This window comes from Mesoplodon bidens, assembly GCF_964165515.1.
Source record: "Mesoplodon bidens genome assembly, chromosome: 7".
NCBI classification, from domain to species: domain Eukaryota; kingdom Metazoa; phylum Chordata; class Mammalia; order Artiodactyla; family Ziphiidae; genus Mesoplodon; species Mesoplodon bidens.
The window spans coordinates 23,446,273-23,466,362 of NC_138164.1; the positions used below are offsets into that span (position 1 = coordinate 23,446,273).

The 20,090-nt window shown below is 35.8% G+C and overlaps 1 protein-coding gene across 1 annotated transcript in view; it reads right to left on the reverse strand.

The window, feature by feature from the left end:
- Positions 1-20,090, reverse strand: part of DDX10 (DEAD-box helicase 10) — a 291,661-nt gene that overhangs the window by 14,410 nt on the left and 257,161 nt on the right. The window contains exon 17 of the mRNA XM_081240203.1: positions 15,302-15,438. Within this exon, the coding sequence (XP_081096329.1) occupies positions 15,302-15,438 (137 nt within the window). The remainder of the gene's footprint in view (positions 1-15,301; positions 15,439-20,090) is intronic.

The following is a 20,090-nucleotide window of genomic DNA, read 5'->3' on the forward strand; positions in this document are numbered from 1 at the left end:
TACACAGAAATCTCTTGCCTTCCTATACACTAACAACGAAATAACAGAAAGAGAAATCAAGGAAACAATCCCATTTACCAATGCAACAAAAAGAATAAATTACCTAGGAATAAACCTATCTAAGGAGGCAAAAGACCTGTACTTAGAAAACTATAAGATACTGGTGAAAGAAATCAAAGATGACACAAACAGATGGAGAGATATACCATGTTTTTGGATTGGAAGAATCAATATTGTGAAAATGACTATACTGCCCAAAGGAGTCTACAGATTCAATGCAATCCCTATCAAATTACCAACGGCATGTTTCACTGAACTAGAACAAAAAAATTTTAGAATTTGTATGGAAACACGAAAGACCATGAATCGCCAAAGCAATCTTGAGAGAGAAAAACGAAGCTGGAGGAATCAGGCTCCCTGATTTCAGACTGTGCTATAAAGCTACAGTAATCAAAACAATATGGTACTGGCACAAAAACAGATCAATGGAAACAGGATAGAAAATCCAGAGATAAACCCATGCACCTATGGTCACCTAATCTATGACAAAGAAGGCAAGAATATACAATGAAGGGGACTTCCCTGCTGGTCCAGTGCTTAAGACTTCACCTTCCAATGCAGGGGTTGTGGATTTGATCCCTGGTCGTGGAGCTAAGATCCCACATGCCTTGCAGCCAAGAAACCAAAACATAAAACGGAAGCAGTACTGTAACAAATTCAATAAAGACTTGAAAGAATACATAATGGAGGAAAGACAGTCTCTTCAATAAGTGGTGCTGGGAAAACTGGGCAGCTACATGGAAAAGAATGAAATTAGAACACTCCCAAACACCATACACAAAAATAAACTCAAAATGGATTAAAGACCTAAATGTAAGGCCAGATACTATGAAACTCTTACAGGAAAACATAGGCAGAACACTCTTTGACATAAATTGAAGCAAGATCTTTTTCGATCCACCTCCTAGAGTAATGGAAATAAAAACAAACAAATGGGACCTAATGAAACTTAAAAGCTTTTGCACAGCAAGGGAAACCATAAACAAAATGAAAAGACAACCCTCAAAATGGGAGAAAATATTTGCAAACGAAGCAACCATCTAGGGATTAATCTCCAAAATATACAAACAGTTCATGCAGCTCAATATCAAAACAAACAATCCAAGCAAAAAATGGGCAGAAGATCTAAACAGACATTTCTCCAAAGAAGATATACAGATGGTTAAAGAGCACATGAAAAGATGCTCAACATCACTAATTATTAGAGAAGTGCAAATCAAAACTACAATGAGGTATCACCTCACACCAGTCAAGAATGGCCATCATCAAAAAATCTACAAACAATAAATGTTGGAGAGGGTGTGGAGAAAAGGGAACCCTCTTGCACTGTTGGTGGGAGTGTAAATTGACACAGCCACTATGGAGAACAGTATGGAGGTTCCTTAAAAAACTAAAAATAGAACTACCATATGACCCAGCAATCCCACTACTGGGCATATACCCTGAGAAAACCATAATTCAAAAGGAGTCATGTACCACAATGTTCATTGCAGCACTATTTACAATAGCCAGACATGGAAGCAACCTAAGTGTCCATTGACGGATGAGACAGATGAATGGATAAAGAAGATGTGGCACATATATACAATGGAATATTACTCAGCCATAAAAAGAAACGAAATTGAGTTATTTGTAGTGAGGTGGATGGACCTAGAGTCTGTCATACAGAGTGAAGTAAGTCAGAAAGAGAAAAACAAATATCATATGCTAACACATATATATAGAATCTAAAAAAAAAAAGGTCATGAAGAACCTAGGGGCAAGATGGGAATAAAGACCCAGACCTACTAGAGAATGGACTTGAGGATACGGGGAGGAGGAAGGGTAAGATGGGACAAAGTGAGAGAGTAGCATGTACATATACACACTACCAAATGTAAAATAGATAGCTAGTGGGAAGCAGCCCCATAGCACAGGGAGATAGCTCTATGCTTTGTGACTACCTGGACGGGTGGGAGGGAGGGAGATGAAAGAGGGAAGAGAGATATGGGGATATATATATATGTATAACTGATTCACTTTGTTATAAAGCAGAAACTAACACCACTGTAAAGCAGTTATACATAAAGATGTTAAAAAAAAAAGTCATTCAATAAATGCCTACTCATCTGACAGACAGAAATCATGACCTTGTTGAAGGTTCTTCCGAGTCCTGAGAGGTACCGTTACTGCAACGAAGAAGGCAATGTTTCATCAGATCTTGCTTTGGGAAAACTCCCACAGCACTCAGTCCGGTCTGTGGGTACACAGGCGCCAGGCTACTGACCAATCCCCTGTTTTTAATAGCACAAGTTCCCAGTGTTCTAAATTTTGGCTTTGCATATGTTTTTCAAAATTATATAAATGGTCACGTTAAGGCTAAATTTAGTAATTCATTTTTCCAAACACATGACTTATGTTGAGTTAACACCCAGTCAGCAGACAGTTAAAATTTTACCATTACTACAGCTTCCATGAGATGTAACGGGCAATCATCTAACTTTTAAGTACTTACAGATTCTCTACTACCTCCCTAACGGTATCTTAGTTTCCTCTTCCTTTGTCACCATTACTTAACTATCTATATTTCTAGGTTCCATACTTGGCCCTTTACTATTCTCATTTTACATATTCATTCTGAGTATTCTCATGCAGTTCAGTATTTTAACTATCTTCCATAGTGCTAATGACTTATAAAATATGCATCTTTATAGCCTAGAGTTCTTTCCTGACCACCAGATCAGCATATTCAGTTGGATCCTGGAAATCTCTATCTACATTTGCAAAGGCACCGCAAACTCAACATGCTCCTAACTACTACATGTTTTCCCCAAATCTATTCTTCCTACTATATTTTCCTTCTGAGTGAACAGTAATACCCCTACTAAAAGCATGGAAGTCATCCTTTAACCACTTCTTCTTCACATCCTTAATTTAATTGATCATTTGTTCACTAATCTCTCTCAAACCCATCTAAGTCTTTCTAGTGCCTCTGTAACTATTTGTTATTTGTTCCCCTCCTGACTCAGTTCTGGGAAGCCTCCCCAGACCGTCCTAGTATAGGTTAAGTGCCCTCTTAGGTGCCCCCTAGCACTATGCACTCCTCCATTACACCCTACGAAATGCTGTACTAAGACTGTCTATTTTACTTACCTGCTTCATCGATTAGATTCCAAGTTCCTTGAGGACAAAAACTGTCTTATTCTTTGCAGTCACATTACCCCCTATAGTATCCATAGGCTCAATAAATACTTCTTAAATAAACGATGAATAAACCCACTAGGCTAAGCTTCTATACTGCTAAATATCTGACTGGCCCACTCTATTTTCATACAAAGTTAGGTAATCTCTAACTAAAACCACATTCTTACTTTCTTTGTGAGTGAGTATATAAGTGGACATTAAAATCTGTACTGCATTTTTTTTTCAAATTGCATATCATTAATCCCAAAGAAATCCAGAAGATCAAAGCTACAGTGAAAATTAAAACATTAATGGCATAAGGAAAATAATACTAGAAAGAAGCACCCAATAACCTCAGACTCAATAAGAAATGAAACAATACTTCAATATTACAGAAGGAGTATAACTTGCCATTTTGATTCAACAAAAAAAGAGTAATTTTGATTTTCTTTGAAACAATACATGTAACTTCTCTGGACTGTACATCTCATAATGTAAAGAACATCTTTTCCCGCCAGCATGTTTAATGTTGAAATGTCTGCTTTTTAAAATCAGTTACTTAACAGGTAGTTTTACAAAAATTCTGGTATGGAAGAAAGTGGCTTCAGAGTCAGACCTGACTGACTCAGATGTTAGCAAATGCCTAAAACTTGGGAAAACTGCTTAACTTCATGGAGTGTGAATTTCCTAATTTGTAAAATGTGATTAATATCTACCTCATGCAAGATAAGTGATATATGCATAGTAAATGCATTATAAATATGAATTATAGTATCTTCAAATCCCCTTGACGGGAACTAACTTCTCTCTTTTTTATTAAAGTATAGTCGATTTACAATATTAGGTTAGTTTCAGGTGTACAACATAGTAATTCAATATTTTTATAGATAGTACTCTATGTAAAGTTACTATAAAATAACAGCTATATTTCCCTGTATTGGACAATATATCTTTGTTTCTTATTTATATTATACCTGGTAGTTTGTATCTCTTAATCTCAAACCCCTATCTTGACCCACCCCCCTGCCCTCTCCCCACTGGTAACCATTAGTTTGTTTTCTTTATCTGGGTCCGTTTCTGTTTTCTTATATACATTCATTTGTTTTCTTTTTTAGATTCCACATATAAGTGATAATATACAGTTTTTTTCTTTCTCTGTCTGACTTATTTCACTAAGCATAATACTCTCTAGGTCTATCCATGTTGTTGCAAATGGCATTATTTCATTCTTTTTTATGGCTGAGTAATATTTCACTGCATATATATTCAAAAAGAGTTGATACACCATCAACACATTATAACCTAAATAATTAAGCATAAAAATACATTCAAGTTTTCTCCTCTTATCCCCAATGAATGACATGGTACTTTAAGTCATAACCTGAATTACCTTTCCAGTCTTCAATTGGAGTAATCAGTCCATCTTAACTTCACTCTCCTGTTCTCATAAACTTCATGCTGGCATACACCTTTCTAATGAGTTGCCACTTTACGGACTAGAATAGCAGCTGCTTCTTATCCTCATCACCTTCCATGAAACCAATCAGAATCATAGTCGGTATAGACACATGGTTGAAGGATGATGGAATGAAAAAAAGCCGAGGAATCTCCTCTGGCAGGAATATACATAATTATATAGAGTCGCTATTAGGGTAACTATTTAAATTAAATATTACTTATTCATTTAATATTAATATTAAATATTAATTTAAATATTTAAATTTTAATAATTGTCCAAGCAATTCATGGTTAGAATGTTAGGATGAATGATTCCTTCTTTCCTAAAGAGAAGGCTTTCAATAATTCTTCAGGTCTCACTTCAGAGAAGTTTTTCCTAACCACTTTATATAAAGCAAACTCTCCCAATTACTCTCTAGGTTACCCTACATTTACCACTTTCATGGCCCTTATCACCATCTCTTCTCTTTACATTCCCTCGCTGGAATATAAGCTTTACGAGGGCTGGGATCCAGTATCTCTATTGCTCTATGCCAAGCACACAGTAAACTTTCAGTGTGTTTAATTCCTGAATAATGGAAACGTTGAGGAAGAAGAACAGACAAGTGAAGACATTTCCCACATTCCAATTTGGTAATATGGACTCTTTATCCATACATTGAATAGGATATGTTAATGACATTATTTTCATTATATCATACATCACTTCAACCTAGTCTGTAGGATAGCTTTGCAGACTGTTTTGAATATAGGCCTGCCATGTTGTGTATCTGAGGCTTAATGAATGATTTTGATGAGGAAGAAGGAAAGCTGATATCCCAGAAGACATTCAATTCTATTCTTGTAAATGTATATACTCATTTAAAAACTCATGCTACAGTTTTGTTTTTAGTAAATAAAATGATTATCATATATTAATGACTCTATTACATATCATACTCTGCTTTCTTTTTACCCTAGTTAGATCTTCATGGTAACCTTGCAAGGTAAGAATTATCATCTGATAAAGACTGATGAAGAAAACTGAGGGTCAGAGAGGTTAAGTAACTTAACTTGTCCATGGTCCACAACTTGTAAAACAAAGTAACATTCAAATTTAAGTCTATCTGACTCCAAAAGTCACAATTATCCTGCAGGGCAAGGTAGCCTGCCTTTGTTCTTACAGACTTCATTTCACAAAACTCCTACTTCTCCACATGTTGCCAAGTTTAGGATACGGAATGTAGATCCATATTCCCAAACTATATGTGGTGGTGCATGTGGGCAAGTCATTCAGTCTCTGGGTTCATAGAACCATAGTACAGATGCATCTGAGACCATTCTTTCAGGAACAGACATACTTTAAATTCCTATGTATTGATACAGAAAGGCAAAAGCAGAGAGCCTGATTCCTTGATATAATATTTTTCCATGTAGAGGAAACTACCAAGTCTTATTTGGCTTGATTTTTACAAATTCTCTCTCTGGCCCTTAGGAAGCTTTAGTCAACAGTCTTAACAGATGTAGAAAGGGATGGGACATTCCAACAAGAAGAATGTAACCATTAGTACCTGCCATGAATAGGAAGACTACTAATTGTTAAACAGCATACTTTAAATAAATGATGTGTGAATAAACTCCAATACAAGACATCAGAATGTCCTCTGTAACCTGGCAACCACATTCCCTGGGCTACAAGGGTGCTGAATTTGGAACTGCTACTCCAAGTCCCAAGAATGTTCCAAATGCTGTCTGATATGATTGTGGCCAAGGCACTACAGAAGAAAAGATTGGCTGGGAAAACTTTTCGACTTCTTCCCTGGTGTATGTAGGGCTTTATAGAATCACAGTGTAATGGAATGAGCACTAAACTTCCAAGGACACTGGGGCAAGCAGTTCCAATAATTAAGTTACAAAATGGCCACCAGAATCACCAGGGATTCTGTAAGCCTGATACTGGAAGACTGTGCAGCCAGAAAGCGTCATGATGCCATATGTTAGAGCTCCTTACTTCTGTACTGGCTGCCTTTGTTCATGCACAATTAAGGCTGTGCAAGTTGGTGTGTGCTACATCATAAAATGGAGGACCAACATCACCGTACAAGCCTGTTAAGAAATCTAACAAATGCCAGGACAAGGGGCTGCTGGAAGAAAGCACACTCCCTTTACTACAGTGTCTGTGCAGCTTTCAACCTCATGCTGTTTTCTCATTCTTTTTTGGAATGCAAAGGAAAGAAATCAGGTGAAATTGCAGACTGAGCAAGCTGCAAGGAAGCTGAGGACTGATGTGGAGAGTGGAGTATTCACTCACACAGAAACCCTTGGGTGTCCTTTTACAACATGCTGCCAAACTGTGTGTGGAAAGCTACCAAGAGTTCAGCATCTGCATGTCCAGTTTGTGCCCCTATCGTATAAAACTCTCCTTCTTGCATTCATATCAGTAAATGTAGCTTGGACTTTTAAAGAATTTTAAGCTAATAATAAATGACCCTGGGATCGTTAAAAAATTCTCAGAGATCTCTATATCTACCCTTAAGTACTGGCACTCTGGTATTCAAAAAAGTTGTGCGAAAGACTTTCCCCTTATCATAAATTTTCATTTACAAGGCCATGGCAACAGTCCTAATGAAGATTAATTACTGCAGTACATTCCATAAAATCTGCCCAATTTTCTTCTGATGGTGAAGGCTATCGCATATAGAAATGGAACTGAAAATGTATCATGTCCTTAATGTCTCTTTTCTAGCTGCTCGGTACTAGAAACGGATCTGTAAAAACAATTTAGTCAAAGAAAAGATTGACTGGCTCAGCATTCATTACAAACACAACTGCAAGAGCAGATGATATCCTCTTAGATCAGAATTCTAATAATCAGAAAAGGTTGGGGATTGTGAGAAGGCAACAGTACACAAGGGACTGCAATCACACTACTGATCCATGTACATGTTTCCTTCTAAAAAACACAAACATCATTTGGGATGGGCAAAAAGTTTTGGCTCCCCCAATCTCTATTTTTTTGGCTTATAAGCCCACTTAAGAATTTGATGAAAATTCGTGACGCTTTTTCCAGATAAAGGCACGGGAGTGTCTGCTACATGCACACCCAAACCATCATTTTGCATACAATTTCAAGATGTTTGAGATTCCCCTAAAGTTCATCCATAGAGTTCAGGTTAAGAACTTCTGCTCTGCAGCAATTTAGAAGACATACATGATTTCTCTTCTCCCAGATTAAAAAAAAATATTTAAACACTCATACAAGTTGGGTTTATGTTATGGATTTTTCTTGCTACTAATCTGTATGTAAAATATTTCTGCTCCCCAAAAGCACAACAGCTTTTCTCCTCAAACTACTTTCACTGATTAGTTTTTAATATTCAAGATCATCACCTACCCAATCATGTCCCCAATGTTCTAGCTATCTGGCAAAATTAAGTTTTACAGTTTAGACTAACTCTTCATTAGTCCTTCAAATGATTTCAAGAGGGAGAAAACCCAATGTTCAACAAAGTTATCCATTAAAGAATTACTTATAATAGCAAAAACAAAAGAAAACAAAACCAAACAACTAAGCATGAGTATGACCTAAAATTCTAAAAGAGGAATGGATAAAGAAATTATGACATAACTAAATAACGTAATATAGTCATTAGGTATTAATGCATTCTACATGAAGCAATGTGAAGTAAAAAAAAAAAGGGTGGTGTCATTCTCAAGGATGGTCCTGAAAAGTGTCATTTTCAACAGTCTTTTCGGTGAAAGCAAAGTCAACATGTACCATACTCAGGGCAGCAGCCAAGAGAACCCTACTAGGTGTTTCATCTACTAGGTGAACCTACTAGGTGGTTCACCTTGGCCTCATGGCATCCTGAGCCATTCATCCATCTTCTTAGAGATCCTAGTATTTCTGAAACATGACAAACCCACCACTGTCATTGAGTGACAGTTATTCAATGGGTGGCTAAATGACAGAGGGGTAGAAAGCACAGGGCAAAACCTGAGACTGCAAGTAAGGTCAAGCTGAGAGCTTCCTAAACCTCAAATTTCTCAAAATGTGTTTTCCCCATCCCAACCCTCACCCCAGAAAATAATGCCTTCCTTCCTCAATAGGTAGCAACCTTTCCCCTAAGAGTCCCAAGACAAATAATACTGCCTTCCCACTCCTCTCCCACCTTCCCCACTCCCCCTTCCCTGCTACCCCAACAATCTGCCTTGGAAGTTTGTCCATTCGTGCTTTACATCACACAGGATATGCTTTTGTTTTGTTTTAGGGCAACAGGCAAAAGGGAGAAAGACAAAAGGAACACAATTTAAAGAAAGTCAAGTAAATTAACTCTTCTTGTTATTCACAATTCATGTTAAGTGCTGATAAAAGCTCTATGAACTTTGATAGGTCATGAACTTTGTATTTCACAAGGGAGAAGAGATGACTGAGATTTTCTCTTCAAAGCTGCTAGGCATATTGGAATCAGAGATAAATCTCCTGAAGTTAAAAAAAAATGAAAGGAAAGAATGGCAGGCACACAATAAAGTCAATATATCACTGAGCTGAGCCAACTTCTTTCCATATCTACCACCCACAACGAGATTCACCAATGAACACGGGTTCAAGTAAGTGAAAACAATAGCCAATCCTATTTAACAATAACCTAGACTCTGAGTAAAAAAAATCCCTTAAAAAAATCATTCCCCTATATTTAGCGCCAACTATGCCACCAATTAATATAAAATACAGAATGTGTCATACTCAGCTCCAACCAAAACCAGTTAAGACAGGAAAATGCTTTCTGGGAATTTTCCTTCCCCCCAAATTTATCTTTAATGCATACATATTTCTTTTCCAGATGAAAAGTCTTCCATGTATTACAAAGCTGACTGTAAAGTCACAGAAGAGTAGTTGCTGGGTGAAATTTACTGAAGAGTTGTCACAGAACACTAGGAGAAACCATACAGATTAAAGTGGTTCATCTCCATGTAAGAGATAACTTTTTAAGATGGGCAAGTTCACTCAAAAACAGAAAACTAGTATAAACCAGATTTTTAAAACAAAACAAAACCCCCAAACAAATGGAAAACCAGACAAAAATCCTTGATCAGCCCTTTTGATTCAGAGCTGTGTCAGGCTAGGCAAAAAGAACAGCTAATTATATTAGATGTGAAAATTTACCCTGTACCGGAAAAGGTACCAATCCATATAGAGCTTTTCATGTCTAAATTATGCCAACAGTCTCAGTACAAATTACAAGTGAGTGGTCTTATACCACCTAGAATAATCTACCAAATACCCCACCATAAAACAATTCTTTATAAAGCAATCTATCTGCCTTAGTCAGAGACTGTGTTCTGTGAAGAAAAGATTGATATAATGCAGTAACAGTCTAACCATAACCTTTTTCTTTCCCTTTTTTGCTTGAAAAAGGTTAAGATTAAAAATATTGAAAACTTAATTTGACTGGATAATGAATATCTGGAACATCCAGCTGCTTCTTTTTCATCGTATTCAATACTTTGCAAATTTTCACATCATTAGCAATTCACATGAATGGCCATAAACCAAACATGATGAATGCTACTAGATATACAAAAATTAATCTTATATTACATGTTCAGGACCAAATCTCTCTCAGCTTGTGAGGCACAGCTAAAAGGAACACTTTTTGAAAGAAGAGTTTAACTGGAATATGGTTAGACACTTGTCTCACTTCAAAGGCCATATTCTTTAGAAGGGCAATTTACCCTTCTCCCTGCTCTCTTACAACTTAAACTTACTTCAGGTTTAGCTTAGCCATCATTCCCTTCAGGAAGCTGTTTCTGGTTTGCCAAGCCTAAGTGTTAGGTCCATCACTTTCGTGCTCATCCATCCCTCTCGCCACCACCTCCCGCAGCGCACAAATCACAGTACTTAACCACCATGTTGTTTTGTAATTGCTTGTTTATCCATCTGTAACCTCCACTGAACTAAAAGTTCTGTGAAAGCAGGAAAGGCATTTTTCTTGCTTAATGTTTTATCCTCTCTACCTGCACTATGCCTGGCACAGGATAGGTACTAAAAAAATTCTCAGTTGAAAGAATGGATGGAGGAAATGTGACAAGAAGCCAGAGACTACAGATCAAGTAGATATTTTTTAACTCTTAAATAATCAGAATGTGATTTAACTAATGCAGAAAGTTGCTTCTCCAGCTCTTGGCACCACATACAGAAGCTAGTCAAATATGTTTATTGTGAAAGCAGTATAACTCTACTATATGGACTATTTGGGAGATTAAGAAATGAAAAATCACTTATGAGCACAAAGATAATTACATGCAATATCTGAGGTCTTATGTTCTGAAAAGGTAAGAAAGTCTGTATCAAAACTCACTGGAGACAAGAACACATGATTCTGTGTAGTTCCCAGCAGACCAATGAATTCTCTGATGTCACAAAGTCCACTGCAACAAAGAGCTAGGTTTCCTACTAAATTTTCTATTTTAATAACAATAATAATAACAACAAATCCCAATATCTTGTATTAACTCTACCTATGCTAGTTCCGTAGAAGGAATCAGAAATGAAAACCACAGAGTAAAACACAGCATGGACCAATCTGTAAGATGGAAGAAGATGAGAAAAGAAAGCAGAGAGCATCAAAGCAAGCTCTCCCTTCTATACCTACTTTCAAAAATAGCGCACAAAAGCTTAGAGCTTCCAATGGAATTCAGGCATCTGCTGCTGACTAACCAGTTAACATTCCTTCTGTACGAAGGGTAGATTACCCACTCCCCCTATTTCATAGCTCTGTTTCTAAGGATAAAGGGAGCTATTAATGGCAGCATTCTTAAAGTTCCTTAAAAGGAACCCAGGGTCATATAATTTTCATTGTCCCTGGGACCATATTATAAGCAAGATATCTCTTTTTGTCATGCTAACTTAAAGAAGTTGGATCTTATATATGAGAATCTCTTTTGAATCTCAGTGTTAGAGATGACAATTCTGATAATTCTACAGAGTTGGTTAAGGAGGGTTTAAATTCTACTGTAGCTATAGTATAAGCTGAGGAGGAGGAGAGAGGTACAAACTCTTTAAAATCCTATCAGACTTCCCTGAGGAGGAATTATTGACCCCAAGATCAGTCGTTCTCCAATAAATCTGGCTCTTTTTTGCCTATTTCCTACTGACTAAGTGTCTTTCCATGTAGAGAGACAAATGTGTTACCTGTGCTGAATATCTATGGGTGTCACCAAAGTGAAGGAAAAAGAGACATACAAAGGAAACGTTCAAAGAAATTAGCTCATACTAGTTAGTTTGGGACTAATAGCCACCTTCTAATTGGTATAACCAGTCCTATACAAACTCATATCTGAAAATGCTAAATTAATATCCAGAGAATAACCTACTGGCAGAGTGAGGATGACCAAGAGGCTGGAATACTAGCTGTCCTACAATTACTGAGCAGAAGCCAGAAACAGTGCACCAAATAAAACCTGTGAACAAGCCAGGAAGATCCTCTAAAGCTAACATCACAAAATCTTAGCATTCGGTCATGTCCATGAGAGGCAAAGAAAAAAAGATGTAGCAGAACTGGAACAATATAGGAAGATAGAATTGGTGCTATTATTATACACAGCAGAAGCAATTACTACTGTCAAAATTCTAGCGTACGTGAATTTACTTGTGAATACCTCTTCTTATCCAAAACAATGTGGTTTTAGTTTACATATATCTTTATTCATTGCCACTGAGGTAATTTCAAGAGAGAGGGGAACATTAGAGTATAAATAGAAATTTCACATGTAGACTATTACTTGTAACTTACCCTAAATCCTACCTTCTAGTCCAGAAATGGGAAACAGGTTTTATCTTGTGTACCAATCCCAATTGATTGATGGGCCCTGTTTGAGAAGGACTGCTAGGACTAAATGGAAAGGAATACAGACAAAGCCTATCCCTGGATGAGGGATGGGGCAATTAAGCACTAGTAATACATTCTGCCATCCTGGGTCTAGTCCACTGGTTCTCAACTGTGAGAGATTTTGCTCCCCAAAGGATACCTGGCAATGTTTGAAGATACTTCTGGTTATCCCAACTGGGGAGGTGCTAGTGGTAGAGGATGATGCTAAACAGTCTACAACCACCTCAAACTCTACAAAACAAAAAATCATCTGGGCCAGAATGCCAATAATGCTGAGGTAGGGAAACCATGGTGCAGTCAAATCTATCCTATGGTTAGTCCATGGATCAGGTCTTCAGCCAAATAACATTAAATTTGTCTTGAGGTAGTTTTCCTGAGCTACCTCTCCTAATGCCATAGTAATTCTATATAACTTGTCTGGAGGATTAGAACCAGAGGATCAATTTAATTCAGGAAGATCACACTGACCTGTCCCTAACTTGTATTGTGATCACAGACAAATTATTTTATCCCTTGAAGCCGTGGCTTTTTCATTTATAAGAGGAGGGGGCTGGACTAGATAATCACTGCACTCATACAAAGACAAAACTGCCAGGAAGCCCCTAAATGCACTAAAGGAATAAAGCCCTTGTTGATATTCTTTTCAACAACAAGATAACTTTTCTTCAGCCTGAGATAAGTTTATCGATTCCTTTCAATCTCTGCTAATGTAGTTATCAGTTATGCCTTAACTTAAAACTATTTTAATTTTCACGTAATGCTTAAATATTTCCCATCTGAACGCTTGTCACTGAGTTAAGATGCTTTGGCATCTCTCAAGGTATTACTACCATCTTGTGCATCAGCATTACACTATCGGAACTTGGCTTCTTCCAGTTCTCCAACCATCTATTCTGTCATTTCTGGTATCATTTAAGCTATTAGGACCAATTATATAGTTGCTTATCATTATGCTTCTCTCTTTTACTCTATAAATCTCCTTCATCAATCTATTAATCAATACAAGTATTTCAGGGCCTTTTTCTGTGCCTATGACATTAATGCTGGGGAGATGAGTAAAGGCTGCAGCTGAAAGTATTGGTATAAAAAGACAGATTTTCTAGCTACAAAGCATTTACAAGCTCATTAAGAGGATGAAACATGAAACTATTTGAGAACAAGTCATATTAACTAGGTGGTAGCAGGGAAATGTCACTATGAGGGTAAGAGATGCCAAAAGAATGAAATGAAATGTCTGCTGTACGTAGATTAAGGACGACCCAGAAACTATCATGAAAAATGTTAGAAAAAAATCCTTATGAATCAGATACAGAAGGACTGCTGACATCTTACCAGTGATTTCAAAGGTTGGCTCTCTATGTTTTAAAGGTATGTTAGACAGACGTGGAAAATATGGCCAAATAACAAACTGTAAGAATTAAAGTTCCCTTCAGAAAGTAAAATTACACAGAGCATTTGGAAGTTAATGATATAAAGTTATACGTGTTAAGTTACATCACATCTATCAAAATGAAGATCCCAAAAACTACTCTGAAACAGGGACATTTATATAAGAATAAAAAGGGCAACAAACAACCATACTGACAGTTCATCAAGGTCTGGACATGTGTACCAAGAAACTTTCTGAAGTAGAATATGCATATTTACTCTTAGAGGTCAATTTCTAAAGATTAGAATTATGCCCTGGACCTAAATTTTTAACCCTTATCATTTAAATATTTTTTCTAAATCCTAATAAATTATTTTCACCTGTGGTGCTTCTTGTGGTAGTAAAGTTATTATGTCCATTACCTAGTTGTCCAATAGCAAATGTCTCAAGTTTCTGACATCACATGGGGAGACTGCATTTTGGATAAGTCATTTTCACTATTATAAAATAATACTATGTTTAAATGAGCACAATATTAAAATGAAGAGTAACTCTGAAATGATCTCTCTATAGCATTTTTCTCTTAAGGGGATAATCTTTTTGAGACCTTTTCATAATGCTCTTAGTTAAAACTGGATTATAGCTCTCTGTGGCCTATTTTTTCAACTCCAAACTTTTCAGACTAGCACTTGAGGGGTTCCAACAAGCTTCCTCTCCCCTTCAACCATATTAACTTCATCCATTATTAGTACCTCCCCCTTGTGCCTAAATAGGTTCATTGATTTAGTTCAATCATGAACCATGCAGTTCAATATTCTCAACTTTTAAATTAACAGAATCTCAATTTAATCTAATACATAGTACTCTGAAAACAAGTGCTGAGCAAGTCATTCAATTCATTACATTTCATCTATTTTTGGCATGGCAGCAAGTAAGTCCACATTAAAATGAACAGATTCTAATTTGAGAGAATTTGTCAAAGGCTGTTTATGTACAAGTTTCCATTATTTTATGTGTTTCTTACTTCATTTTACATCAAAGAATTGAAAGATAACTGCCCTTTTAAAAAATTCAGAAATAATTTTTAACAACAATCTCAACAGTGAATCAAAATAAAATCTTACCTCTGTTTTCACTAAATATACCCTAGTGCATCAAATACTTAAGCATAAAAGATTCAGAGAGAGACAAGAAGAGAATAGACCAAGAAAAAGATACAACTCTCATATAACCCATAGATCTGTTAACAGGAATTAACAGAAACAGTAGAAGGGCCCCTAAAACGACGAGAAGAGCATGAGATGTTTGTCTCCACACATCTTTTGAAGTTATTAAAAGGAGAAGACCCATATTCTTAATGCCACCAATGGTAGAAACATACCTAATTTTATTTTCCATATCTTCATTATCTGATTCTTCGGAGCTTCTGTACTTATCTGGATCTGGAAGTGTGCTTGGGTCAAATCCATCATTATCATCATTACTCCAATCCAGAAAGGCTTCTTCTTCATCTTTAGCCTAAGAAAACACAAGGGAAATTATGGTTTAAGAAAACAGCTCATAAATAATCAGGTCTTATTTCTAGCCCCAAATAAATACCCCTAACTGAGATCCTCAAATTAGAAGCCTTTTATTCTGGCAAAAGCCTCTATGTGACTTTCAGAACCATAATCATTTGCACTGAGAAAGAAAACCCATGTCATTTCAAAAGTAAAACAGAATATGGTTCAAAAAGTAAATCACTACTAAGTCCCTTAAACACAATATGGGACAAATTTGACAGGTTAATTACTTCCATGTAACTCAACTATCAAAGAAATAAAATGTAAAATAAATTTGTTTTAGTGCTCCTGTCCACTACGCAAGTTTCAAAACTACCAAAAATATTAGGTAAAAATGTAAAAGGCCAGAAGAGAGAGTACAGAAATATCTGTCTGCTAATTTTTTGACTGCAATAAGTCTTAAAACAACAATCAGATCTGTATAAGCTCATTAATAGTGAGGGGCCTTCTAAATTCGAATTAAGTACACAGTCACTAAGAACAATTTAAAAATAAGATGGAATACCAAGAAACAGAAAGTTGGGAACTATCCAGTTTCATGGAAGTAGGGAGGTATTTAGGCTTTTTTACTTTTGTTTTGTGAGGGTTTATTTTTGTCAAAGAACTAAGTAATGCAATGTTAAAATAAATTTACTACACATTTATGTAATGAACATCCCTTATAACAAGTTTATTTCTGGCAGATTGGTTTTGTCACCTGGTAGGTAAGAAATACAAACAAACATTGTCACACGCATTTAACAGATTATAAGCAGTAAGCAGGACTAAAAAACAATTCTGGATGAATTTCTCTTAGTTACCCACTTTATAATTCTTTTTCACACCATATGAGACAAACTTCAATGATTCTTTGATTTCAAATCATTAATGCTGTTTCCCAGAAACTGAATAACAACTCAGCATAGCATAGCAATTGACTGTGCAGCCCTCTACTGAAGTCTGCTTACACTCTTTGTACAGTTCCCCTTGATAACCTCTAAACATAGCCAAAGAAGGAAGAAGTAAAGAAAGTAAGGATTAGTCACTACTGCAAAAGTCCTTTATTGCTTTCTTGGTAAAATTCCTTGCTAAAAATAAAAGGTCTGGAAACAAATATCAGAAGGGAAGAAGAAAAGGCCGCCACCAGAGGCAGTAAGCAGTACAACTCAACAGCATACTACTATACGGTCCACTTGAAAATAATCAAGGATGTCAACAAAAACTGAATGTCATCATATATTGAAGAACACTAATCTCCCAGGCTACAAGATATTTCCAATTTTCCAGTCTGGTGCTCTCAAAGGAATCTGTTATCTAAAGGTGGAGCCAAAAAATAAAAAAATAAAAAAAAATAAAGGTGGAGCCAGAGAATTACCAAAGTAATTCTCAAGCTTTTTTGGTCCCATGGTACCTTTACATTTAAATACATGAAGGACTCCAAAGAGCTCCTGTTAAGGTGGATTATGTCTATTGCCATTTAATGTATTAGAAGTTGAAACTCAGAATTTTTTAAAAATTCATGAATTTAAAAGTAATAATAAACTCTACATTATTATATATTAACATATATGGTAACATAAATAGTGTTTTTATGAAAATAGCTACTATTTCCAAAACAAAAGGACTCTGTTTTACATTTTTACAAATTTCTTTAATGTCTGGCTCAGAAGAAGATATCTTGATGCTCATATCTACTTTTGCATTCAATGCATTGTTCTGGTTGAAATATACGAAGAAAATCCAGTCTGTCAGAGATAGGTAGTTGGGAAAGGGAGAAGTAATTTAACAGCCTTTGCAGAGAAGTGCAGTTACTCTCCTTTGATACAGTAAACATTGATGAGTGGAAGTTTCTTAAAAAGTAGTTACAATGTGGAATCTGAAGCCATTATCAATAAACTTTCTGTACTCTGTTAACATTAAAATCCATTGGTCTACTTTGCACTTTGAATGGCTCTTTTACCAGTGAATGATTTCATAACACTGTGCACCGGTCATGTGGAAAATACTGGTTCACTAAATTATGCATATCTTCCTTATGTGGATCTTCAAATATTAACACATCTCATTATACAATATTTTTTAAAATCATATTTCTTAATATCATGGTCAATATCATTTTAAATGTCTTTCAAAGTATTGGGAAGCTACTGGTAGATATAAGTTTTCTAAAATTCTAATTTTTTCTTAGAAGCTTGAATTTTTTCATTAGCGAGAAATAATTTCAGTTTTTTCTTTGAAGTGTAGTAATAAGTGTCATTTTCCTCTGGCTGCTTTCAAAATTTTCTCTTTATCATATAGCAGTTAGACTATGATGTGTCTAAGAATGGTTTTCTTTGTATTCGTCTTTCTTGGGGCTCTGCAAGCTTCTTGGATCTATCAATGCTTGAGAAGTAAATTTGGGAAGTCTTTGGCTATGATTTCTTCAAATATTTTTATGCCTCTTTCTTACCATTCCTTCCATGATTGCAAGAACATGTATAATGGACTACTTCACAGTTCTCTTGGTTTTGTTCATTTTTCTTCAATCTTTTTTCTTTCTGTTCTTTGCACAGAGTTATTTCTACTGGGTCCTCGGGTTTGCTGTTGCTTTCTTCTGACAATTCCAAACTGTTTTTCAGCCTGCCTGGCAAAAATTTTACAGTAATTGTGCTTTCAGGCAGGTCTAATACCACACTTGTTTTTGTTTTGTTTAAATATAGTTTCCATTGCTCTGGGGAGGCTACCTATCTGTTTATTTACATACCTATAATTTTCTTTTAATTCTTTTAACATACTTAAAATAGCTACATTGAAATCTATGTTAAATTCAAATCTGGGCTAACAAGAGTTTCTACTGACTACTTTTTCCTGGCCATGTATCACAATTTACTGCTTCACTACATGTTTCATATTTTTGTAGAAAACTAGACACTTTAGATAATATATTATAGAAAAACTGAATTCTGTTAGGTTTTTCTGAGGATTATTAGATTTCTATTCTAATAGACAATTACCTTGCCTGGATTCAAACTGCAAATTCTCTCTAACCCATGGTACTCAGCTACTTATATCTCATCTCTGTTTTGTTCTTATGGCTTCCAACTGCTGTTTTTTTAGCCTGGTTTCCTATGAGTCTACCCTCAGCCTGTGAAATGTGACACTCAGCCAAGGATTTAGGCAGAGTTGGGCTCCCCTCTCTGTGATTTCCTTGCTTCTTGGGTTTTCCCCTAATCTCCAGTTGCTCTGTTGGCTCTGAGATCTGTACTCTGATATGTCAAGCAGAATACTTCAATTAATTGTATTTTAACACCTAGAATCATTTAATATTCTCCTTTAACCTTTACTATAAAGCAAGTGGCCTTCACAAAATAAGTACAATATAATACAAAATAAATTAGAAAGTGAGTTAGTATAAACACCTTAACTCAATATTCCACTGTACATGTTTATCTATTTGAAAGAAAATACAAATTTAAAGTGAAGAAAACTTACTTTTAAATGGATAAAATATTATCTGGATTTGTATTACTATGACTCTCTTGTAATTGACAACATTCAGGTCTTGCTATTTCCTGATCTATAAGATGATCCCACTGTTGATGCCATACCATATTGTCTGTGCTGCATTATACTCCTCAATTCATGACAATGACAAATAAATTTAAGTTGGCAATCACTCCTTTCAGAAACACAATTTCAACCTACTAAAGCTGTAAAGATGATGGAGAAAGACATTTTCATATTGATCTTTTTTGTCTTTTAGTTCATTCTTTGAAGGGTTAGAAACATATAACTATAAAAATGTATAATATCTGTATTAAAAAGTATAATGTGCCTCTATTAATGCCTTTAATCGATTAAAAATTTAAAAACACTATCATCTACAACAAACACAAAGCATAAATAAAAATCACTAAGAGGGTATTGCCATAATGAAAACATTCTGGAGAAAAGTACTGAGTTTATCGTTCTGGCAAGGTCTAGTTTAGAAGTATGCTCTTTCTAGTTAGATAAGGTGGTAAAGAAAATGGACACTGGACATCTTAGCTGCTATGTCTCTCTCTATCCTTGTGATTTCATGAACCATTTAAAAGCTAATTTATAAATATGGCACCATCCTCACTTTTATCTCTCTCTGGACTCATTTTCATGAGAGACAGCACAAATACTATGATATACCTATCACCTTCCAAATGATTGTGACGTATCAGTGTGTTAGAACATCATGGCTGGAAACTCACTGCTCTAAGTAAAAGGGAACCATTTAAGTATTTTAGCAGAAGACTAAACTTGTATCTTACAGATGCTGCACCCTGGCAGCAATGGGAAGGGTGGTTGGGGAGGGTATAAGATTTGAAGGTAGGATATCAGTTTAAAAACTACAATAATCCAGGTGAGGAAAGGGATTCAATGAAGGAAGTGGCAGTGGAGATGGAAGTGGGGAACAGGTATGAGAGATGTTAAGGAGGGAGAACCAACTAGAGTCTGTGGACTACATGGGTATATGGTACATTTCAGAGAATCATTATATTCACAAGCATAGTTGTACATGATAAACATGGTCTAAGAGAGTTTAATAAGTATTATGAAGACGCTTTACAAAAATGCCTTCCTTCAATAAGTTTTTATTAAGGAGACATGTGACAGACA